The 27,923-nt window shown below is 31.2% G+C and overlaps 1 protein-coding gene across 3 annotated transcripts; it reads right to left on the bottom strand.

The window, feature by feature from the left end:
* Positions 1–99: 99 nt before the first annotated feature.
* LOC143909975 (facilitated trehalose transporter Tret1-like) lies at positions 100–27,923 on the bottom strand. Of its 3 annotated transcripts, XM_077428302.1 has the most exons (11): positions 27,481–27,541; positions 17,374–17,433; positions 9,019–9,263; positions 4,177–4,335; positions 3,909–4,048; positions 2,551–2,783; positions 2,326–2,467; positions 2,125–2,251; positions 1,848–2,038; positions 1,562–1,700; positions 100–1,484 (listed from the first exon to the last, which is right to left on the bottom strand). In XM_077428302.1, the coding sequence occupies exons 1-11, from the start codon at positions 27,486–27,488 to the stop codon at positions 1,315–1,317; spliced, it is 1,614 nt and encodes a 537-aa protein (XP_077284428.1). In that variant the 5' UTR covers positions 27,489–27,541; the 3' UTR covers positions 100–1,314. The 3 variants fall into 3 exon arrangements, with proteins under 3 accessions (XP_077284428.1, XP_077284444.1, XP_077284436.1); XM_077428318.1 differs by lacking the exon at positions 17,374–17,433 and having other exon boundaries at positions 27,481–27,923; XM_077428310.1 differs by lacking the exons at positions 17,374–17,433; positions 27,481–27,541 and adding an exon at positions 24,431–24,483.

Below are 27,923 nucleotides of genomic sequence, written 5' to 3'. Positions count from 1 at the left end.
ACGTCCCATAATATAGAAATCAACAACTGTATTCAATGAGAATACATATGTTCATATATGAACTAATGATATAATTTGTGCGAAATAAAACAATATTTTGGTATTTAATTTTTTACTATCAAAAAGAGTGAATTTTAAAAAAGAAATATATTCACAAATTTCTAATATAATATACATAATAAAGCTAATGACATACACATTATACATACATACATACATTTTAATAGACAGCCTTTAGAATTGTTTTTGTGTAAGTAGTGGTTGAAACGAGTAAAACTTTCAATAATATTTTACACAAAACGTTTAAGACATAAATAAATATAGTCTACCAATAATACAATAGTGAAATAATAATAAAAAAATAGTCTTACGATATTTAATTGAATTTTATATACTTACACATATATTTAACTCAATACACGTAATTAGATTCAAACGATTCTCAATACAATAAACATACATACATATACATAAATGTTTTATTATATTAAATTAAGTCTTTTCATGAAAACAAGTGTACTCTTTGGAATGCTTATACATATTTACATACAACAATGTTCCATATAGTTAATTTTTAATGTAGCTCATTCATCAAAGTTGATATATTGTATCTTGTAAAGGCAGTAATGTCTTTTAAAAGTCGTTAATATTGTGTTTGAGTTACTCACTGGACTACTCGAGAGCTTGGTCGGACTTATACGATACATATTTTGTGAAAAATTAGTGATTTTTAAATGGCTGAACAAAGCTTAGCATACATTTAATATTATAATTAGAATTTTTAACTAGGAATATTTAAAAAAAGTCCCTATATCAACATCATGAGGTATTTCATTCAAAGTTCATATCAATATGAACTTCTTTCTATCTATAATTTGATAATATCAATGTCGTAATGAGAATTCTTAAAATAATATTACTTCATTTGTGCAAGAAATTATAGTTTGTAATATACATATAATTCTCTTCCGATTAAAATCTTCATTAGCAAAAAATACTTATTCAAAAAATATTTTTATAAACGCATACTTAGTTTTGTATAGTAAATATAATTGGTTATTTGGTACGGTTTCACTTTTAAATTAACAACATATCAAATATAAAAGCTAAACGTAACACGATGACCACCACATTGTCTATACAATTAAATGTGAAAATAATAATATGTACGTACAACAATATGTTACATAGATCATCACTGTTTGTCACTTAAATGATAAATTATATCACACGTATTCGGTTTTCTACCACCGCTACGAATTTAGCAATGCTCTTAAAGAGATTAAGCGCTATAAAGTTATTTTTCAGAAACTATTATGGTAATAGTTGTCCTTTTAAAGGTGTTAATACTGATTGTGTAGTATCTTCAATGCCTATCTGTTTCTTTCCCGATAACGTTTGTGTCCTACCACAGAAATAGTCTTCGATTTCTTGTAGAGTTTTACCTTTGGTTTCTGGTAAGCAAAAATAGAAGAATATCGTACCTGAAATATTCAAATAACGTATGAAACACCACTCAAATTGCAAAAAAAAAGCGCATAGTTAATATTATACAACATACCAAATAAGGAAATGCACCCATACAACCAGAATGTACCATACCGTTGTATCGAGTGTGACAGGAATGGGTAAGTCTTGACGACAATGAAGACAAACATGTGCGCTGAGCATGTAGTGAACCCTCCGATGATTCCTCGGACCTGAAAATTTATATTATTAGTGCATACATATATAAACACTCAAATATTTGGGCCTACATACAATTTGTTAAGCTAAAAAAGGCATGCTCGATAAAATGTGAAATATCAATATAATAGATTAGAATTTATAGTTTAAATTTACAATACCTGAGTTGGATAGACTTCACCAATCATGACCCACGGAACGACCAGGAAGCCCATGGTACATGCTATGGTATATAAAAATATACAAGCTACTGGAATCCATGTCTGTTGCATGGGTAGATTGTTATCCAACCAGTATTGTCTATAATACAGATATGTACCGAGACCCAGCATAGTAGTTCCACACCCAATACCTACAATACATGTATATAATTATTTTATTATATTTTTATCTCAGTCGAGGAGTCATACTTGCACAGTAGTATTATGAATTATTTACCTGAGATAAATGTCAAAGGTCTTCTACCACATTTGCGCAATGCAATGCAAGCTAAAATCGTGAAAGACAAACGTACAAGACCTAAGATTATCGTCGCCAAATATTTATTCATATTAGTTCCAGATTCCTGTAAAATAAATTATGGTTGATGAAAATTTTAGCGCTAGAATCAAATTAAAAATACTAGTTTAGAAAATATACCTGGAAAATTTCTACGGCATAGAACGTAATTGTGTTGACACCGCTGAATTGATATATCAGAAAGTACAAGTACAATATTCCAAATGGCTTGAGAGTTGACGGGCTTATTAGAGCTCTGATGGTATCTTTTATACCGGTCAATCTGGTAATAATTGATATATTAGAAAAATTTGAATAAATTCAATATAAAATTTCGATATATTTTAATTACCATTTATTTATTACCTTTGAACGTTGTTTGATTGCTTGAAGTGAACCATTTGATCGATCTCTTTATCTACATTGAACGTTGAGCCACGGAGACGTGACAAACTGAATCTGGCCTTTTCAACATCGTTACGATTCAGCAAGTAGTTAGGAGTTTCCGGCATTATCAACATACTTAGCAGGGAGATAACGGGAATGATGGAACTTATTCCGGATAAGATTTGCCAGTTTAAGCAACTACCCAAAACGTACTATAATCAAAGAAAATAATTCACATAAATAAAAAAGAAAAATGATTGAAATGACTAAAATCCATTGTTTTATATGACAATACTGTTGTACCCGATGAAATATCGGTAAACGGACTACTAGTCATATGTAAACCAGTCACAGGACAACCGGTCGCTCTAGATCGGTCACACGTGATCACCCGTCACACTAAAACTGGTCACGAGAAAACTGGTCAACCAGTTGTCCTGTGACTGGTTCACATATGACTAGTAGTCCGTTTACCGGACATACATACATACATACATACATATGAATGTATGTATGTATGTATATTAAGTTATTAAATAAAAAAAAAATTAAAAGAAATGTGTCGGTCCTGTGTTCGATCCGCACGAGGTCAAATTTTTTTCAAATACCTTTTAAATATATTTAATTTAATATTTATATTTAATTGTTTAATATGAAAAAAAATATGGTAAAACCTACCTACATATAAACAATATAAAGCACCAATAGAAAAATTAATTAATTACTTAATTTTCAATAGATGGCGCTAAATGCTCAGAGACTTGCTTAGAGGAAACATTGGTAGCAAACAGTATATATATATAAGTTTTCGTTATTATATTCGTACATTTTGTTGGCAGTGTTTTAGCTGTGACGTACATATGTATGTCGAATCGAAACGAATATTATAGCACGGCGAGCGTTATTGCCGATACACACACGCAGAATAAAGATATATATATATATATATATATATATATATATATATATATATATATATATATATATATATATATACATATATATATATATATATATATATATATATATATATATATATATATATATATATATATATCTTTATTCTGCGTGTGTGTATGTGTGTGTATCGGCAATAACGCTCGCCGTGCTATAATATTCGTTTCGATTCGACATACATATATATATATATATATATATATATATATATATATATATATAAATATATATATATATATATATATATATATATATATATGTATATATGATTCCAAGCACACTTTGAATCATATGTATGTATTTATGCGTATAAATATATTTGAAACTAAATTCATTTCCATATTTTCACTATTATTTATTTGATAAAATAGATAACATACTTGTAGAAGTACTCCAAACGATATGCAAACTGAAGCTAGTGCTCCGAGCATTCCTCGAAGATGAGGTTGAGTTACTTCGCAAGTATAGACTCTAGCTGGTGCTCCAACCATTCCAGAACCCAATCCAGCCAGCAAACGACCTTTAATTTAAAGTAAACAACATGAAATATTGTAAAATTAGTCTCGGTTTAAGTCAAAACTAATTTTAAAACATGAAATATTGTAAAATTAGTCTCGGTTTAAGTCAAAACTAATTTTCTTTTCTTACCAATATATATCATTTCAATATTTTGGGCGCTGGCAATGAGTATCCATCCAAAAATCAAAGGAATTTCTGTTAATATCAGCGTTAGTCTTCTCCCTATTCGATCCATTAAATATCCCCCGAGGACGCATCCAAAAGGTGTACTTGCTGAGCTCAAACTTGCTGAAAAGTAATTAAATATGATTATTGATCATATCATTAATTATACAGGTATACTGATTTGTTTATATTTGACATTCACACGATTGATATATATGTATTTGTTTATAGTGTTTTGAAATTTGCCAACAACAAATAAATAACGGAACTGGTTTGTTTGACTTAATAAACGGTCAACTGTCACCGAGATAAGAAAGATTGATAAATAATGTTAAAAAATTAAACATGCACAGATCTTGTGAATTATGTTGGCGTTGAATCTATTAAGAACTTTTTCAACGATTGCATTAATTATGCATGTTTATTTTTATTGACCATTCCAAGTAAGATCTGACTTTATACAAATATTTAGATAGTAATTTGAGTATTTGTATTCGAATCTCTTTGTGACCTTTTATCACAAAGTTCATCAATATTGTAAAGATTTTAATTTAAGTTTATTAAATAATGTACAAATTGAAAAGCGTTACAAATAAACAAGCATAGGATAACGAGCGATATTTATATACATTTATAAATATACAGTTTTGATAAAAATGCATCATGGGTCAACTATTGTATATACATAGTTAATATTAGATTCGAAATAGTGGTAATATGTACTAAGAATCATACACATACTTTAGAATGAAAGCTATTTACTTATTTTTTATTTATCTATTTATTGAACAATCAACAGACAACAGATGGAGAAATGCATAAAAATAAAGAATAGATGTAACAAAGTAACATCTGAGCCCAATTATAGATTTGTACAAACTGTATAAAATGGTACATAAAGACAAATAAATGAAAAAGAAAAGAATAAAAACTAAAACATGACTAAATAGAACAGTGCATAACTAAACATAAAGTGATATAATATTGGATAAAGATTATATAATAGAAATAGAAATGGATAAATCAATCAAAACTCTCCCAATGGCAGTCCTGAATTAATGCAAGGAAATACCGAATAGAAACGTCATTCAGCTCCCCATTAAGATAGGAATATTTTAGGGAATTGATTATGAAAGGATTAAGTGAAAAGAGTGCAACATGTCTAGAATACCTAACTGGGATCCTGAAACGAACCTTACTCAGTAAATCGGGACAATCAAGGAAACCATTAAGAATCTTAAAAAGGAATGTAGCATCAGTGAGTCATCGCCTGACAGAAATATTGGTAAAGGATAAGAGTTTTAAAATATCGGGATTAGTAGTATGGGCGTAGATAGGAAAACGGTAGCGGAAGTATTTGATAAATTTTAGTTGGAATTTTTCAATACAATTAATATGGGATATATAAAATGGTGACCAGATAATTGAAGCAAATTCAATGTGAGACCTTACAAGGGAAAAATAAAGTAATTGAAGTACATGAGGATCATTAAAGGGTTTAGTTGAGCGGAGCAGGAATCCAAGAGATTTACATACATATATGCTTTATTAGTAATGAAGGAAATATGTTCAAAGTAATCGAGTTTATTATTAAGTATTACACCAAGATCCTTAATAGAAGAAGATGTATTTAGAATTGAATGGTTTAAATGGTAATGATAAGTGATAATAAATTTATTTTTGGTAAAATTTAAGGTAGAACATTTATCCGGATTTAGAAAAAGGTCACCATTTTAGCTATAGTTAAACTTTGGGGTTTTCATTGAAGATATGATATAGTATTTTACTAAAAGCAGTCACATGTGCTATCGATTAGTAATGAACAAAATAGCATGGTGAGTACAATGGGTTTCTAATAATTAAATTTAAAAACCAAATGGTTACTGTGGTTTTTCTCTAGGTGCAATCAAAATTTTGTTCTATGGTTTTACTGTATCATATTCTCATGAAAAATTATTAAATGGCCAAACATCATAATGTCTCTATTCATACATAAATATGAAATTTCGAATGTGACCCTTATTAGTCTAATTAAAGTGCGCCTCACTAAGTGCTCTTTTTTCTCACGAGTCAAGGTCGTGAGCGTTCATTCGCACAGACATCGTAATATTTACAAATGTGGTGATTGCGTTGCATCTGTGTAAATATTTAGAATGTGGTATCCCCGGCAATTCCTCGGGCAATGTGACGAAATAAATATTTTGCAAAACGATCAAGCAATCAACTGTCCAGACTATTAAGAAATATTAGATAAGTGCAAATGCCAATTAATGTAAAATTTTGCTCTATAAAGCCTTCGTAAATTTAATTGAGTAGGAGACAGGCTACAATTATTGGCTCTAACTAAAACAGCATGAAGGCATAAAAATGATTTCAGTAATATCACAGGGTTTCTATTTTTGAACGTAAAAATCTACATGGCAAATAACTACATAAATATTGGCAAAGAAGTATAGCGTTTTCTCTACTTATATACATATATGTTTTCGATTTGATTATATTATTTCCATTTATTTTCAGTTAGCACAAGTGAAATTCATGGCTACGTTGAAACTTGATCTAATGACTGAAGCGCGCTTTGTGTAAACCCTCAATGATCATCAACAGTGTTCGTTTAGTAACATTTAACTTTTTCCGGCTAGTTATTCAAATAAAAATAAAAATAACGAGTCAACGGCATTGGCATTGACACAATAGGAGGTCATTCATATGGAATATTGTCAATAATGATAGCGTTTATTACGAATTATAATCGATAACGTATATAAAATGAATGAATTGATAATTTTGGAATCTGTAATTGATCTCAACGAGCTTGCAGCAAACTTGAATTTGAAAATGAAAGCTAGAATTGAAAAAATAAACCTAATTTCGATAGGAAAAATTCACACTGCAGTGAAATTAGCAATTTTTTATTTTGTTTCAAATACCCTTTATGTAATATTCAATCCAATTATATGCAATTAGATTTTGAAATATATGTATGTACTTCGAGTAGTATTTATAAGTACAAAATTAAATAAAAACGATTAATCAAAATAATGTCAAATTAATTACAAATAGGTATATATGATAAAAGACACATTGAAATTGATTAACTTTTCCATATCATTCAATGTATTATAAATCATTTTTTTATTTTCAGTTGTAATATATTTCGATTAGCGTTTTAGGTCATTCATATTCGAATGCAATTCAACTAGTAAATTATATCTCTTATAATACACTTCCAACAATGTGCGCCAGTTGTAATATAACAGTTGAGTTCTGACAGCTCTGATATTTTTACGAATGCATTATGACTCAATAAAGCATTAATATTTACTACGTATAACGAATAAAAATAACGAGTATCGTATTGTGATAACTTTAAGAATGTGTTCAAAACAAAAATGTGACACTCAATTTACTAGTCGAGTGATGTTTTCATGAGAACCTAACCGCTCTATCTAACCTGGTGCCAATTTATAGTTGAACTATATTTTCAGTTGTAATATATTTTGACCAGTTGGAATGTAATAAGCCATATGAATCAACTCACGTGGTTTAAACGGAATATAGTCAAAATATATAGTCACAGATTAACTGGATGGCTGCTTTAAACGCAATTCTCGACTTCACGAATGATAGATTGCACATCAGATGACGAGTAACCTTTCGATATGCACAGATGCAATTATTAAAATGGTAATTATTAAAATTGAGTTGGATCTTTCTGGCGAGTTTAATAAGGCAAAATTCGGAACTAAAGTATCAGAAGCACAGAACGTATACAGGTTAGGTATGTCGGGACTTCGGGTAGATTTCGCTTAGTGTAAGTGCGAGCAGTGCGCACGCATAAGGTACACGTGTCGTTAATCTGTGGTTCAGTCTGTCTGGCGCTTGTCGATCGTTTGCACCGCATCGCACTGCAAGATAAAAAAGGTGCATGGTAAACGGTACATACTCACTTAATTTGCGCGAGCAGGATACAACATGAACAAGAGGAACAGGCTTTTCTTCACGTATTCTGCGCGCGCACATTAATACGGGAGGAAAAGCCTGTTCCTCTTGTTCCTGTTGTATTCTGCTCGCGCAAATTAAGTGAGTATGTACCGTTTACCATGCACCCTTTTTTTATCTTTCGATTTAAGTTCTTTCGATTTTCGAACTTTGCCTTCCAATATTTGCGTTTTCCGGCGTTTCACATTCCGGCTCGTCACTGAGACCGAAATACATATATAGAAATTGAAATATATTAAAAATAATTCATATATGTATGTATGCATTATTAGGTAAATCTATTTAACATGTTATGATAGTGTTTGCAAATAAATAAAAATTAAATCGTTTGAAGAAAAAACAGTAAAATACCCCACAGGCATTTCACAATTTCAGAAACATGATGTATTCAGGTTTTATTTTTACACCAGCGTTTTCCAAAGGGCAATAAAGCTAATTGAAGTACAATCTTTTGTTGTTTTTGAAGATACATACATACATATATGCTTTTATTGGTGTAGTAAACAAGTCTACTCTTTATCAAGTTATCAACAATAATAAAATGGTGTGAAAACGCATCCCAGATTAAACAGAGTCACGCGCACATCAATCACACAAGACATAATAAAGTCTTGAGTAGCGTCGAATTCGAAATGCATGAACGATGCGGTTGAATGCACTTTGGCATCGATCGCCAGTGACATTGGCACCGGTATGGTAAATGCATCGAACCAAAAATATACATAAATCAGACACTCTCGGGAATCTACTTAGAATCCAATACATTTGAAGGGAATTTCATTGAAATATTTGTATGCTACTCACCGACCCAACTCGCTTGGAATTCGTCTATCTTTATGAAAGAGGTTGGATCTTCCAACTGAGGTACGGCTACTGCTGAAAATCCAAACACCAGACCGGTGTTGATGCATCCTAAGTTGGCTATGAAGGCAGCTATTACTTGTCTGAGGGCTTTCCCTCGTCCATCTTTGACTGGCCTCTCCCTTTCTGGGTGCGTTGCAGTTATTTGAGGTAGTGTTGAGTTGTTCACCAGCGACTTTGTGTCGTTGCTGAAAAAAGTAGACATTTTTTACATTATTTTTTTGTTTTTTCTTCTCATTATCATATATGTACTTTATCGTACTATGTACTTGGGAGACATAAGCATTTTCACCCAGTGTTGAATTGTAAAGTTAGTGATTAGCTAATTCTCATTATAACGTAATTGAAACATGAAAAAGTTCATTTATACAAGTAATTATAAAATCTGTACTAAGTACATATTTAATGCCGGTCTCCGTGACGGGCCCGAATGTGAAACGCCCGAAAACGCAAATATCGGAAGGCAAAGATCGAAAATCGAAAGATCTTAAGTCGAAAGTTAAAAAAAAAATGGTGCATGGTAAACGGTACATACTCACTTAATTTGCGAAGGAGGATACAACAGGAACAAGAGGAACAGGCTTTTCCTCCCGTATTAATGTGCGCGCGCAGAATACGGGAGGAAAAGCCTGTTCCTCTTGTTCCTGTTGTATCCTGCTCGCGCAAATTAAGTGAGTATGTACCGTTTACCATGCACCCTTTTTTTGATCTTTCGACTTAAGATCTTTCGATTTTCGATCTTTGCCTTCCGATATTTGCGTTTTCGGGCGTTTCACATTCGGGCCCGTGAGGTAGACCCATTATATGTACCTACTTATTATACATTATGTGTGTTATTTATTATTCTGCTTAGTATGTAAGTGTAGGTTGAAGTTGAAGGTCATAAAGTCTATCATTTAATAGATTTGTTTAAATAATTGTACCTTCTCACATATTATTTACATAATATAATATCGCTATTCAGTGTGTCTGTGTAAGATAACGCTCGTCGTACTATAAGGGCGTGATCACACAGCGTGATCACACACAAATTCTATAGAATTGTTTATACTAACTTGACGGTGATATATATCAATTCGACCCTTCGGACGGAGCTTGACAGTGATCGATAACGGTGTATCCCATATTTGCAAAAAAAAATATAGCAGAACATGTCGAAATATGGGATACACCGCTATCGATCACTGTCAAGCTCCGTCCGAACGGTCGAATTGGTATATATTACCGTCAAGTTAGTATAAACAATTCTATAGAATTTCAACGAGACTGCTCCAATGCATAGATGGTCCGATGTATATACCGCACGATCCCGCACAATACCGCGTATTTGACGCCGTATACGCGTGTTTTTTTTGTATCTTTAAAACTATTTAAAAAAAATATCCCACGTACAGCATACGGCATCCCTCGCTGTGTGATCACGCCTTAATAGTCGTTTCGATTATTATTGTACGTCACAGCTAAACTACTTCCAAAACGTATTAATGTATAAATGTATACGAATATACTAACAAAAGAAAAATTTATATATATTTACTGTTCGATATCAATGTTTCCTCTAGACAAATATACCGAAATAATTTACCGCCATCTATTGAAAAATTATTTAATTATTTAATTATTTTTTCTATTGGTGTTTTATATTTTTTATATGCAGGTAGGTAGGTAGGTAGTTTTTACAATTTTTTTTCATATTAATTGAATATAAATATATTTAAAAGGTATTTCAAGAAAATTCGACCGCATGCTGATCGAACACAGACCGACACACTTCTTTTAATTTTTATATTATTCAATAACTTAATATGCCAACACCCATGCGGATATTTCATCGGGTACAACACTAGTCTGATATATGTAATACTTGTTCAAAAAATGCTTATAATTTCGGTAGGGTTTTGTGGTAATGATATTATCAAACAATTTAAAAAAAAGCTAGATTTAAACTTTTACAATCACCTCTGTTTCACACTTTTTATTTAAAAACAATCAGCATCGTAGTGTTTTTTGTACATTTAATATTATATCTAGTAAATTATATTCTATACCTCACATACGTATGTACATATATTAGAAATAAAAGTCTGTCGGAATAATCAATCAAACATAATCAGCACGAACACGGCTTCTCACTACAAATTACGATCAAAATGAGAGCGTATCAATTTTCTTCCATCAAATAAATAATACAATACTTTGGAACAGAATTCGTACACAAGGTGATTTAAAACCAAATCAAGCTACAAAAACATCAAGTCAATCGAGAGTGTAAACATGTCATTGGCGACAATTGATACGATTTAGTTTCGATTGTACGTGACTAGTCTTTAATTGGATGCAAGTGCAACAAATTGTCTCACTGCAAACTCCAGTTTTTATCACACATCAGTGGTTGGTGAGATGTGACATGATTTCAGATGCACATTGTGGCATAAAGGTGCAGTGAAATATGGTCCATGTACAAAGCTCATCGTCGTTTATTGTTATTGAACTTTTTTATAGCATTCGATAGCCTCAATTGAGTTTTTCTCATTGTGTCTGCTTTTTTAATGTGCTGAATAATTAGTCCAAGGAAATGTACGCGATATGACTATCAGTTGACCATCATTGTTTTTCACTTTGGAAGAGATGTGAACAAAAAAAGAGGTCGCCGGACAAACAAGTGATAGTGATCGATATATGTATGTATGTATGTATGTATGTGTTATGGTAAACAACCGATATAAATACTATGCAAACATACAATTTAATATCGAAAATTTTCTATCATATAGGTTCTTTAGGATTTGACCAACAATAGCAAATAAAGGTATATAAAATATCCGTGCTCGACGATATTTATAATCGATAAAATAAGCCACGGGTGTTGCTCCACAACCATTCAACCAGTTCAGCACAGCTTACATTAAACAGGCCAATTTCATCAGCAACCCGTTTGAGCAGATATATATATATATATATATATATATATATATATATATATATATATATATTTATATATATATATATATATATATATATATATATATATATATATATATATATATATATATATATATATTTATATATATATATATATATATATATATATATATATATATATATATATATATATTTATATATATATATATACATATATATATATATATATATATATATATATATATATATATATATATATATATATATATATATATATATATATATATATATATATATATATTGCTCTACATTGATATTGGAGACGTTGCCAACATATTTGTGCGAGCTACAGGAGGAGGAAACAAAACACGAACAAAAACTTACTTACTTACGGTGTATAAAACTTAAATTCATTTAGAAACTGAGGATTGCGGACTAACCCATTTAATAGCATAAAAAAAGCTTCCCCAGAAACATAACACGACGTGACTCCTATGAGTTGAAGCCTAACGCCCCTAATAGGAAAGCACTAGGATATAATTTCATATATAAATATATCTGAGAAACCGTTTTTGGATAACCGTAATGAATCTCGTCATACGATTTATGCAATAGTGTTCTACGAAATAAAAAACAAATTTATACTAGATAGTTCTAAGCATATTCAATGATAAAAATGTTATGGATTTATAAAATGATTTGTTTTTAAAAAAGCCGAGACATAATCAGTCGATAGTTAGAGTGCGATTGATCTGACAATTATGATTAACCTGATTAAAATACTATACATATAATGAAATCAAATAAAAATGCGTTAACGTTTGAATAAATTGAGAAGTTGACTTTCATCTAGTGAATTCGTTACAAAAGAACAAAGAAACGCGAAAATCTTCTATTGTTACAATATATCTCATTAGGTTGCTAGATAAGATAAACGTGTTTATTTCAAAATTAGTATTGATGACCGATGCTAGCCACGTGCTTAATATATGTATGTACGTGTGATAATTTTCATCCATTTTCCATCTTATGCTGGATGAAATTCTTTCTACATATGCTATTATTCTTACAAATCTATCTTGAACGACTTTCATTCACTATTTTATTCAATTTTCTTCAGTACATTTGTTCCTTGCATGTATAAAACACGTAAATATGTAGTATTATTGCATTACATCATCAAACTGGATTATATTATAGTCATAATTGGAGAGATAAGGCTATAAATTTATATTACACATACGTACATACATCGAAATGATTGTTTACATTTCGAAATGATTTCTGATAAAATAAAAGAAAATTGCATAATAAGGCTGACTTGTTGTTTATTTTCTTCATGCTATCAGCGAGTGTACATATTTTTAGAAAGACAGACACGAGCTTTTATAGTGATCTTAAGAGGGCTGTACACCCGAAACCTTAATTTTGTTGCCGTTCCTTTCTTCGATATATATATACATACATATATATTGAGTAAATGCGACAAAATATATCAATATATATATATATTGAGTGAATGCGACAGTTGCGCTTCGACCAGATAAAACGTATTTTAAATCGACAAAATCGAGGTTTCGTATTCTCCTATTTTCTCCTCCGAAACTGGATCAATTTTTAAAAAAATTTCATCATCGGTATGAGAAAGATATTTTCTGTGCAACTATACGCGTATTTTTTTTTTAAATCAACCGTTAAATAAGCACGCTGGACTCTTTTCGTGGGTGTAAAAAATAGGTGATTTTATAGATGTTTGGCGGCTCCTAGCTCCTATAAAAAATAACTAATCAAAAAAATAAAACGATAGATGCATCCCTATGGTGGATATCCATAGCATATTAAAAATAGTTTCTCTAGTGCCATAATTGAGGAAGGGAGAAGTGTAATACGTTTGTATGGACAAAGCGCTAGTGTTCAGCCCTCTTAAGGATTCAAGATAATATTTATAGAGGATAATATTTATGACTTATTTAAGATTCGCATACATACATATGTATGTTTTATATGAAAATTAAACGAGGTGGATTAATAAATTGTAATAAATAAAATGAAAAAAAAACTATACAGGTAAAAGTTATATGTACTATACATAAAATGATCTTATAAAAAACATGAATTTTTAACATATGATTGTACTACATAAACATATGACCGTTTATAATCATTGTTTTCATAAAGTCATAGTCAATTTTCAATAATAATTTGCTATATTTCTATTGGTTGAAAATATTTCATGATTTAAAAATATTATCTCGGACGAATATTGAAATTTTGATATTTTGTTATTTTAGAGCCTACTCAGAATCTCATACGTATGTAATAAATAACAGCAATGTTGCACGCTGCGAAATCATTGTTATCGTAATTGTTATTATTATCCAGTTTTCATTTTATTGTACTCATTGATAAAAATTTGCTTGTATGAATTATGATATTCGTGCATACAAAGTTTCTATATTCTCTATCTAAACAACATTTCATCTCTGACATGTTATAATTATTGCATATATGATTTATTCAATTTATCTAACCAAAGAAATTTTTAAATATGAATGAATTTACATTTTTATTTGTTCAATTGTTTTAAGTTTTAAATTATTTCATTTTTCAATCCGAATTTAGTCTCAACTCGTATTCATGAATATAATAACATTATTTATGACCAATGTTTGAATTATTCAGCCAATTAATTGTTTTTATTGCAGTTGTATTACGGATTAGAAATAATAGTAGTTAATATTCAATAAACTAGTCACTTGAATATATGTATGTATGTACATATGTACATTTTTCATACACGATTGATTTTATCTTATATTAAAATAAAAACAATCATAGTGCTGTTTATTGTCTTCAAACGATGAATAAATCTGATTGATAAATACAATTAACTTATACTTACATATTGGAATACTTTTTACATTCATATAAATCGAATACATATTACATAGTATGAACAAACCAAAGACACTTATCAAAACCGGATCTGTGTTTATCAAAAAAGCATACAATAAATGTTTAAGTTTCTCTATTTATACACAACATAAATCTGTACTGAATATTAATATGATTATTTTGCGAATATAATATATGCGTCATCTTTGAAATAATAAAAATAATATAATATATATAAAAACGGACGCGATGTATGTATGTCGGTATGTGCCAGATCGTGAACACACAGCCAATCAGAGTCAAGTGGTCGAGTAGACGCGGTAAAGCGTGGTAGCGGGGAAGTGGGGGGAGGGGGGGTGTGGATCTTCATATGACGTCAGGGCGAGCGACGACAGGCGCTACTATTCAGTGCAATTTAGTGCATATATCCGGAAACCGTGCTCCTTATATTGAGCACCTGACTTGGAACGGGTGACGTCAGCGTCAGATGCGCTGCGCGGGAGCGTATACACATACACACATCCACGAAGACACACACACATTCATTTATCATATTGACGTGGCTTTAGTTCGCGCGCGCGCCTATAAATGACCTTATACCATAATTATATAAATATAACATATAACTTTATTTTAATTCGTGTATCAATTCTTTTCCGAAGCCACCTGTTAAAATCAACGGCCACAACACTAGTCTGAATATAAAAGTTCTATTATTATACATACACACTACTCCCTACACCAAATTTAAATTTAAAATTTTGAGTTCATTCGCTATTTACTATATTCAGAATCACACAATGTTCTAGAACTGCGTTTCTCAACCTTTTTTGGACCGTGGCCCCCTTTTGCGTTTAATACTTTTCTATGCCTCCCCCCCATATTTTCTCGAAAAAAAGTACATATTAAAAATGTTATTAGTTATATACGGATATCGCCTCTTTTTACATCAAGACGGTTACGAACCTTTGAGAGGAAGTGCATAACTCGACTAAATACAGATTCGACGAGATAGATGTAGGAAATATGAACTTGCCTTTTTTCAAAGCTGAGGAAATATACTCGCTGTTTTAATACTGATCCAAAAATTGTCTTTATTTAGTTTAAATATTACTTGTGCATTCACATTACTTTGTAGATCTATCAGACTTTCTTAAAATTCGATAGCAATATCAATTGCATTCAGACTAAGTGAATCAATCACCCAATCTGGAATATTTAGATTTATAATATCATTAAATCTAACTTGCATATCCTCATGAAGCTGTTTTAAATGTTCAATATGGGTCTACCTCACGGGACCGAAAGTGAAAAGGTAAATATCGGAAGGCAAAGATCGAAAATCGAAAGATTTTAAGTCGAAAGATCAAAAAAAAAAAGGGTGCATGGTAAACGTTACTATGTACATATATCTATGTAATATATATTAGTGGCATGCGGTGAAATTATCTCTCTTTTTGTCATACAGCCTTGTTTAAAGTGCGCGCGCAGAAACGGGAGGAAAAGCCTGTTCCTCTCGTTCCTGTTCTATCCTGCTCGCGCAAATTAAGTGAGGATGTTTAACGGGGGGAGAGAAAGTTTACCGCACGCCACTGATATACATATATACTAACCGTTTTTCATATGTATGCATGGTAAACGAACATTTTCGACTTTGTCACTGTCGACTTTTTCACGGTCACCCGTTCAATATGGGTTTACCTCACGGGCCTGAATGTGAAACGCCCGAAAACGCAAATATCGGAAGGCAAAGATCGAAAATCGAAAGATCTTAAGTCGAAAGATTAAAAAATGGTGCATGGTAAACGGTACATACTCACTTAATTTGCGCGAGCAGGATACAACAGGAACAAGAGGAACAGGCTTTTCCTCCCGTATTCTGTGCGCGCACATTAATACGGGAGGAAAAGCCTGTTCCTCTTGTTCCTGTTGTATCCTCCTTTGCAAATTAAGTGAGTATGTACCGTTTACCATGCACCATTTTTTTTTTTGATCTTTCGACTTAAGATCTTTCGATTTTCGATCTTTGCCTTCCGATATTTGCGTTTTCGGGTGTTTCACATTCGGGCCCGTCACGGAGACCGGTTCAATATATATATACATATGTTGGCAATAATCATCTTGTAAAAATAGTAACCAATGATGGAAGTGTTAACTCACGTCGTCCAAATCCTCGATATTTGCCAACCATCGAAGCAGCCCCATCGGTTGCACAAGCTAGTATATTTTCCGAAATGCAAACGTATATTCAGTTTGAAGACAAATAAAACATTTAAGCTGTTATATTATTTAAATATACAAATTTTATAATTTTATTCCCCTAGAGCTCGTTATGCCTCCCCAAATGTAGAATGTTAGTTTGTGCCTCCCTTGAGAGGGTCTGGGCCTCCCAAGGGGGCCATCTGGACCCAGGTTGAGAAACGCTGTTCTAGAACATTGAATTACATGATATTTCATTGAAAATCTCCCGCATATACTTACTTTATATGCAGCAGAGGCGATCTCTCTGTCGACGGACGGACAGCATCACTGCGATATCTCCTGTACATTTACGGTATAAATGTGTTCAAATTATAGAATTCAGCAATGGTATTAATTGGCCCCCCTCAAAAGTTAGTACAAAATACACATGGACTCCATTAATCATCACCCGGACGCATGCTGGCTTCGATGTTGTGTTTGTTAGAATGGTACATAATGAATATTTCTTTTCTCTCCATATTAATTAACCCACATAAATTTGACGTGCAAACTCCATTATTCTGACAAACATACTATGTCGATACATAACTATTAAGCAGAATGCAAACTTCCAATATTAACCTCAGTATGATGGTGAAATATGAGATATGATAAACGTAAAGGTCACAGCTTTTACCAAATAGTATACAATGATGCACTTTTGTGTGATCATTCGTGTCGTTTATTGTTTGTAACTATGGAGAAGTTTTTTTATAGTGATATTTTGATACTTGTTGTTTATTTTTGGTCTTTTGGCGTTGAGTTAATATTGTACGTTTCAGAATGATCAAAAGTTGTAGGTGTGGCTGTATGCCAAACAATAGGAAATTTCATGCAAATTACAGTTGGCAAATAGAGTTCGAATTATATTGTCTTTTTGGTCATTCTCAGTACTATAATTTATTTCAGTACTAGTCGTTTTACTCGGCTTCGCTCGGTATTTGTCAATTTGAAATGAAAAAGGGTCAAATTGAAATGGATAAGGGTCAATTTGATATGAAAAAGGGTTGATTTGGAATGAAAAACCTATATATGTATGTATGTAAAATAAATAAATAATAATCGTATCAATTTTTTCTGCGATATACATACATAGAATATAATAAAAATTATAAAAAAACTAATTTTCTCGAAAAATAAAGATTTTATTAATTAAAATTAAAATTGTAAGAGTCAATTTAATTTAAAATAAAATTACAATATTTAGAAATTTAATTAAAATATTTATATATGTAATTATTAAACGTTCATAGAATAGTTAGCGATTACAATATTATCACACTTTTTTTCATACCAAATAAATCATTCGATAACGCCACGAGCAAATATATATATATACAATATATGTATGTATACGTAATAATATTACAGTTGAATGCATATTTGCCAGCTGTTTTAACAATCGAAGAAACGTCAAAAACGATCAATTTTCAATTTTTATTTTATTAGCGGACATGTCAATTTTTGACATAGGTACTACATACATATATTTGCACTTCTTTGACACAACTCAGCCGAAACGAATCGAAAATTCTAATTAAAAATTTAGGTGATGTAATACATACATATATGTATGACGACTCAATTAATAAGACGGAATACAGCATACTACATAGTGTGTTCATACACGAACTATTGGTTTTAGTTTAAGTGCTAACAGTACAAAGAATTAAACTTCGACTTATGTACTTTTTATTACGTGTATGATACAAGAAAGGGTACTTGCTACTGATTATTTCTAAGGAGAATGAAAATATTTTGACAGAATTTATGCAAATACACTCTTAATAATAGATCAATTTGTCTAGTTAAAATCAATATTGACACATCGTTACCTTGAGACTACCTCTTGAATATATCACAAACTAACGAAAATATTGACTGTTTTCAATTTCATTAGTAACACAGGATATTTTTAGATGTCGCTGTGAAGAAACCAAAATTCATTTCGAGTCATAGCCTTAAATACAAAGGAGCGCGCACCGGTATGCTTATGGCGATGAAGTGATTAAGCTAACCTTTATGTCAAATAGATAAATAGAAGATAATGCTCCAAAATCGGATGCTTGATTTGAAATGATGCTTAAAATTTTAAACTAAACAGCATTTTTCATATAAGTATAGGTATCTATGTATATGTATGTTACAGTCCAAGTGATCACCCCAGTTCGTTCATGAAGATACTGGTTTGTTTATATGCATATTGGTTTTAGTTTAATTGCCAATAGTTAAAAGCTATTTTCAAATTGAGTCACCAGGTGTCGCGTGAAATTTTTGGCTTTCAAAACTTTTCAGCTGTCAAAATCTCCAAGATGCCAAAACGCCAAGTATTTGAAAGGGAAGTCATATCACATTGCTATAATTCCCGTTTCAGCTTATTTTTAAAATATTTCAATCCATTTTAAGCATGAAAACATACATACATAGAGGATGGGCCAAACGATTTAGTATATTTAAACATTCGCCTAGTAGTTTGTGGATGAACAAACTACTTTAGTTCATTTGTGTACAACTATAATTGGCCAGATTAATTTGTGTATGAAAAAACTAGTATGTTCATGAATGAATGAAATGTACACTTTGATTTTAACATGTACACATATTGTATGTATAGTACGAACGATTTACTTATGAACTTTTAAAATATACATATCTGAACTTCTAAATAATTTCACTGCTTTAAAAGCATTTGCCATAGTAAAATATATGCAGATAAACTTGTACTTATAAATAAACACTTGGCAAATGATATCTGATTCTCGGCAAAAGTTTCAATCGAAAGAACTCACTGCAGATTAAAGAATGCGCCGAGGTTGATTTTTTTTTGTTGTGTGTTAATTTTTATATTAATTTTTAAATGATACATTTCAAATTTAATACTAAAGCGGCCATATTTTTCCAGCTGATAAATATCAAGCTGATCAATTGAACCGACGCGACGGCTACAACTCTGTCAGGGAATTTATTCTTTTGAGTTTTCGTCTTTTTACAAGCTTTTATTTTACTATATTCCTTAGCAACGTTGGACGACACGTTCATATGCGTATAATTTTCTATATATAGTGAGACGTTGCACTTTGAATTCGAGTTGGCACTGGAAGAGGCCACGCATCGAACACGTGGGTCTCACCACTCACTAGGATGGCTTCAAGCTTTATGAAAATTCCATACGACCAATCTAAAAAATTCTAAAAGTCTAGCAAAATGAGAATCATCGAATGAGTAAATTCGTTCAAGGTGTAACGTGTCGTTAAATTACCTATGCAAAGTTTCAGTTTTATATATGTAGGCTAACGCGGCAATTTAATAGTGCACGCTTTTCATATGTATAATTGTGTATTTTATGAGTGAAGCAATATTTTAATCAAAATCTAATCAGTAATTACTGTTGACCCAAAGAAATCTCCACACATATTACATAAAACAAAACATGATTAGTCGGACGAGTACATGTCAGATTCCTGACGAAGTACATACAAAGATTTAATTAAAGGCTACTTTCTTTGTCATCATTTGTTGTGACTGCTTCATACGGAAATTGGCATCATCCATATGATAGTCTTCCCAATAACAAAGACATTCAATTTCTTTGGGGTCACAGGTGATGCCATGACGAAACTAGTGCCAATAAATCGTATGATATTATATGATACGAATCTGTAAATCTCATATGCTTTGATTTCAACAAAATGTTTGCTCGAAACTGCATTAAATATGTAATTCTAATAATTGAATAGTTGCTTTGTATGAATCGGTTTTCATTTCGGTATAAAATTATAACTGCATACATATATACATACCGATGTATACTAAACTGACGTATATCTCATTATGAAGTTGAAATATGTATATTTATTCGTAATATTTATTTAATAAATCTATATTCTGACTATTCAGATTCTTTTCTGAGATGAAATATTATTTCTTCTTTAGTTTCAATGAAGTCAATTATTATAATCATAATTATTTGTATGTATTTGCAATATGCTGTAGTTGAAATTGATCTTTCAGTTGTAATATATTTGAATTATTAGTTAAAATATTAATAATAACAAAGTCATACTTAAACAATTTGAAAATGATATTTCAGAAAACGCATCTAATATATAATTTCGAAAGAGACTTTGTATGTATGTTTGTTTGGTTCGTAAAATCCATGACGTTCAATTTAATAAAAAAACAAATGAATATTCAAAAATAAATTTAAATACTATAAAACTATTCAAATAAATTTAATAAATGTTTACTATTAGATTGGCCATGTTTAAGCGGTTTATATTACAAAACCGGGCGAAGCCGGGTAAAAGCACTAGTATATTATATGTTACCGTCTGTGTTGACTCCGGTTCATTCATAAACATTCTAGATTGTTCATACACGAACTATTGGTTTCACCTTAACCGCTTAGCTGCCCAAAGCGCCTTAAGGCGCAAACAGCCGTATCTATTATACGCTCAGCGCGTCGGCTGGGCGTCTAAGCGGTTAAGTGCTGACAGTCATAAGTTATCTTCAAATAGAATCACCAGGTGTCGCATGAAACTGTTACCTGTCAAAACTCTTAGTATTTAAAAGAGAAATCCTACGGAAACCACATTAAAACGTTGCTATAATCCCCGTTTCCGCTAATTTAAAAATATTGCAACCCAGAGTAAGCACACATACCTAGAGGATTGAGAATACTTAAAATTATGCCTAAATTCGTTTGTCAATTTGTATTATTGCGTACACTATAACCGGCTAGATTGATTCGTGTATGAACAATCTAGCATGTTCATAAACGAGCGCAATTTACACTTGAACTGTAACATATGTACATAAAGCCGATTGTCCTTACGTCTGCCGGAAGTAAGAACCACGAGTCGATACATTGCGGTTTTAAAATATTGTATGAATAATGCTATTTTCACTATCATGATATTCACGATGACAATTGTTAGATTTTAGTAGCTCGAAATGACTAAGCATATGTCCATTCATGAGTGACTCAATGATTAAATGTGCATCTATGCAGTTATTGTTTTGTTGTTATGGTCGACCTTGACAATGACAAAGGAAACTCTGCATGGACGAGCTTTCCCGGAAGCGTGGAAAACCGGAAAACTTCCATTGGAAGACGCTGCAACTGCCACGCATTAAACGCGTGCAACGTCAATCTGAGCATTCTTCGGTGCATCTTCGTCTATTTAAAAAGTGCACAATCAGAAATGAGTGTCCGTCACGTGCATCGTCAGCCGATGCGTGATGCGTCGTGAAATTAAACGCCTATTAGACTGTTAACACGCCGTATTTATTTATGCCATATAAACACGTCAACAACTAACATAAGAAGATATTTCTAAAATTTTAATAAATTAGTTGGTAGATATTTGAGAAAAGTCGAACGATTTTATGAATAAGTTAATTACTTGTTACACAAGTTAATTGAATATACTATCTTGACTACAAACGTATATACCTACGTAATGTTTAAATAACAGAAGTACATATTTATTATAAATTCTGTATGAATCATTAATACTATTTGGGTAGGGAGAATATCTCAAAATGATATACATATGTACATATATGCTGGAACGAATACAGTTTCAATATATTTTTATTTTATATATGAAAAATTTGGGATTTTGATTTATTTGAAGTCAGAATCGGTCGCTGATCACGTTTACATGGCTTGTTTGGTTTACGTTTACTTGGCAAAATGTGTCTGTTTGTGTATTTTGTTAGTCTTATATCATTGAATCTTAGTTATCAGTTACTAAAATGTCGTTACGATGTTAGTTGGTCGGAAATGGTACCTCATCTTATAGGTCTTCTCTATGATTCAATTATCTCCTGAGCAACTCAATAAACTTTTTCTATATGTAATAGATATAAATTTCATACTCAAGTACTTTTACCTAAACTTACTACCTAAACACAGTGCTTTAACTTAAGGGTTTTGATATTTTTTTAGTCTTTCTCAGAAAATTTCAGCGTATTAAACTGAAATTTCATATCTATAAGTTTCAGCTAAATAACAAGTAATAAAATACATTTAGTAAAGATCCGTCAACCGGAAGTGGCAGTTTATTTTTTTTACATCTACTTATATTTATCATCTCTAAGGGTGAAGACACAGAGGGGTACGCGGCACGTGGCTATTTAGATAGTTTTACACATGTAAAAAAACACGCTAGCACGGCTGATCTATGCTATGGCGATCCAGGCCAAAAATCACCCCGTGGGGTGTTTTCGGTGATATTTTATCGTTATATTCACATAGAATTGAAAGTGATCGATAGTGGCGATTCCCATATTTGAAAATATATAGCGGAAATTTGTCAAAATAATAAGATCGTACGAATTAATAATGACATGAGGATACGCCCATCACAGATGGAGTCTACCGTGGCGTGCCGTACCTTAAATATAAGGCGACGTTTCTATAATATATATATTATATGTTTCTATAATATAGTATAATGCGAATTACAAATTTAATATCTAGAAAAAACGAAATACTCTGAACTTATATTTTTTGTAAAGATACAATTATAATATATAAAATTCAATGAACTGCATATGTATTAGGTTCTCATTTATGTATATTTCGAGCCAAGTTTAGACAGGAAATACCAACAGGAAGGTAAAATTATTTTGGCAAAGCTTTGCGCATAGTTCGTTTTGAAACCAGTCAGATAACTATTTTTAAAATCAGATCTATTTAGTGTTTTTTTTCTATCTATATTTTATTAATAATCAAATAATTAATCAGTCGATCGGTTAATAAAATCAAGAATTGCACTACCAAATGAGTCATCCACACTGTGCGCGATATGTATATACTTATAAAAATTTTTATTATACGACTTATAATAAAAAATGCTGCATTTGTATTTGTAATTGGCCAGGAAGGCGCATTGGGATTTACCTGTAAGGCCTTCCTGGTATATGTGTAAAATAAAAATAAAATAAAAAAATATGTCCAAGTTGTACGAACAATTTCATTTTTTAAGCAGTATTTATCATTGAGGTCAAAGCCGTACATTTGCATAATTCAATAATGAAACTGAACATATGTATATAAATAATATTGCGATAACGTTGAAGTTTTCACTGCACATTTTATATGTATATAAAAATAGCTACAAAGTGGATGCTTGTTAAAATCTTAAAAATAACGGCTTCATTGATAACAAACAGAACAAAATTTCACACATGTGCGTATTTTTTAATACTGAATACGACCAATAAATGTATTCGGGAGGGTTTCTTTCTATCGACTGATAAGAATGTTTATTTTAAATACGAGACTTACAATTTAGACGGAGAAATCAGTGGCGTATGTGTGACCATTTCGACGGCTTGAAATCAACTGACTTTTTTATTTTGTCGACGGATTGAAACATTTGCCATGAGACATGATTTATGTCCATGTGTTTGGTTGGCAAGCGAGCACGTGTTTGCTTAGGTGTGTGGCATTACTTTGTTCGATGCATTAAAATGCAAGCACGTGCTGTTTAAAATACATTTACCATCGATAGTGATATATAATTATAAGAGTGATTGTTTTATATTATTAATTATGTATGTATGTACGTAGATTCGGCGTCATGTATGTACAAATGTATATGATATCACATTTACCCTCATGCTATTCGGAGAAATCATGCAAATCTATAATGGTTGATAAGTGATGTTTAATTATACTTGCTTATCGGGTAATCGATCTGTAATCCTTTAGGATTGCTTTTTGAACGGACGGGTTTAGTAAAATGTTTGAAAAAATCGATTTATTAAATTATTTACGGTTTCAGGTACAATGTATTATTTAAAATGAGAATTTTCATTGAAATTTGACATCATCGAAAAAAAAAATCACCAAAAAAGTTGTAGTATTTAAATATTATTTTTTAATTAAAAAAAACGATCATCGGTTACAGTCCAAGTGTTCACTCCGGCTTAGTCATGAACATTCTAGTTCATACACGAGCTATTGGTATTCGTTTAAGTGCTAACAGTCAAAAGTTATCTTCAAATAGATTCACTGGGTGTCGCATGGAATTTTTAACAGTCAAAACCTTTGATACGTCAAAATGTTTAGTATTTTAAAGATATATTCTATGGAACCACATTACATCGTTGCTATAATTCCTATTTCCGCTATTTTTTAGGCATGCATACAAATAATAAGCGATTGAGAATACTTAAACTTATGCCAATAGTTGTTGCATAACAAACTAGTTCATTCGTCAAATTGTTCAATCAGATAAATTGGCAAACTCTGCTATTAGAGTTGAAACGATCGAATTTGAGTCACAAATATCCAAGTCTGACCAGCAGCACTGCATAAATAATCCATTCATAGAAATTCCCTTCAATCGAGGAATTGATCCCAGGAACCTCTCGGTGGTCAGCATTATTTATTATTATTTTCATTTACACAGGTATAAATCCATTTTTATTAACACGACATCTATGGTCAACATTATACACAAGTATTATTTAAGGCCAATTACAAATATCGATCATCAAACATTACAATCATCATAGAGATATTAAATGCACAATTTGTTGCAGTATTTTTAAATATCAAAAAGTCATGAGATGCTGTGAACTTGAAATTTCGGAGATATGGGTAAAGGTTGTCAATTTGATGGAACCGTTTTATAAACCAGCAGCGTGGTCTAGTTGTGAATGTTGAATTATTTCGTAATTGATGTTACGAGTTCGATTCCCGGTAATTCTCACTGTTGGCCAGACCTTGGTTAGTCGAGGTCGATAGTTTCTTATCAGAATTTGCCAATTTTTCTGATTTTCATTGAAACGATTCCTGTAAAAATGGGCGTTTCCTTCCCAATTTTCTGTTGTGAACCTTTAGTTATTGTTATATCTTAGGTTTCGCCATAGTGCTCACCATATATGTCTGTGGTTGTTTATCGAATATAAAATTCGTATTGTTACATGAAAGTTATTCATCGTTATGTATCGTATTAATACGATGTTTGTAATATCTGACCATAGATGTCAGATATTTTTTAGATTTACATGTATCTATGTAATAATTATGTGGACCAGGAAGGCGCATTTGGGGTTTACCTGTTAAGCCTTCCTGGTATATTTGTATATATGTATGTAAAAAAAAATATATATATATATATATATATATATATATATATATATATATATATATATATATATATATATATATATATATATATATATATATATATATATATATATATATATATATATATATATATATATATATGAAAACGAATAAATTAGCAAAGTTTGAAAGTGATTGACCTTGTAGTCACATATCCAAGGTATGACCGGCAACAAAGCCAGGGATGGAACCAGTGACTACACAATTGATAGCATTGTATGCTAACCATTGATGTATGTGTGTATGTTGCTGGTTATTAACGCAAAAACCGAGCTATACTGTTAAGTTGTTATTTTGTGTACATAATAATTGGGTAGATTGGTTCGTGTATGAACAAACTAGGATGTTCATGAATGAACGAAATGTACATTTGGACTGTAACATATACATTCATATGTATAAAATTTAATTTGGATTATTTTCTGTAACTGACGTGTATAATTTCAATGTTTTTCAAAAAAGGCTTTTGGCCAAGTTTTATATAAGCAACTTTGTATAGGTATATGTAATAGCACCCCTACGTGCTAAGGAGTTAAAAAGTATTCCCAAAAACTTAAAATATACCATGAGAATATATCATAATTAAATATACATAATTATATATATCATAATTCAATATATATTATATTAAATATACAATACATGTGCATACAAATAAATAAGTAAACAAGAAGAATCCCAAATATGAGTAATATACACTTACAATGAAAACACAAACATAAAACATAACATAAAAAAGTCAACTAATTAAAAACACGATTTATAAGATTTCGTGTACATGTTTAATAAGGTCATATAAAAATAATAGTAGATCATGAACTTCATTAATGATAAATCGGAATTGATTAATTAGTTGAGTTTCCGCATGTGAATAAGAACTGTTATTAAGTCAACGACAAGATCGAAGCGAATTGGATAAATAGTGACACGTCAAAGTGAAACCTCACTATGGATAAGATTTAATTCATACTTTGACGAAGCACATCTCAAGAGATCAGCCCCCCTATAACACGGTTGATTCGTCCAGTGAAAAATATAAGAAATGTAGATGAAGAAAAAAAATGTAACTCCATATCATGTTTCCTTACATTTGTTTTATCGTTTTATAATATTTTTTTGTACATTTTTTTTACGGAATGTATTGCCTTTATAGGGGGCTTGATTGTATAATATAATAAACAGTAATGAAATAGACTCACCCGCTCATTTTAAATGCTGTTGTATAAAATACGATAATATCACAGTTGAATCGAGGCTCTTTTTTTTTAGAAAGAAATTACGCCCGGAAATTAATTATAATTATGTATAATAAATACAAAAAATATATATACATCAATCATAGACACTAAAACGTGTTGAAAATTCGGCCTTTGATCAAAACCGTCCGTCGCCGCGTGTGTAATTTTCCGACCAATTTTCCTAGGGGTAGGTAGACTTTTCACGTGGCTGACGCGCAGTTCAACGTGATAGACGAAGTATGTGCGATCATCTCGCAATCACGTTAAAACACCGGGAAAAGGTGGAAAAAAAACAACAAAACTACTTTTTGTTGTTGTTATCGCTTTTGATGTTTGTGATGTCGCGTTTGTTTTGATTGTACTGACGACACACGGTTCGAGCGACGGTTCGCGACTCACTGTTC

The sequence above is a fragment of the Arctopsyche grandis genome, chromosome 1, assembly GCF_051622035.1.
Source record: "Arctopsyche grandis isolate Sample6627 chromosome 1, ASM5162203v2, whole genome shotgun sequence".
NCBI lineage: Eukaryota > Metazoa > Arthropoda > Insecta > Trichoptera > Hydropsychidae > Arctopsyche > Arctopsyche grandis.
The sequence above is the reverse complement of the archived record's forward strand: the minus strand, read 5'-3'. Positions and strand labels throughout refer to the sequence as shown.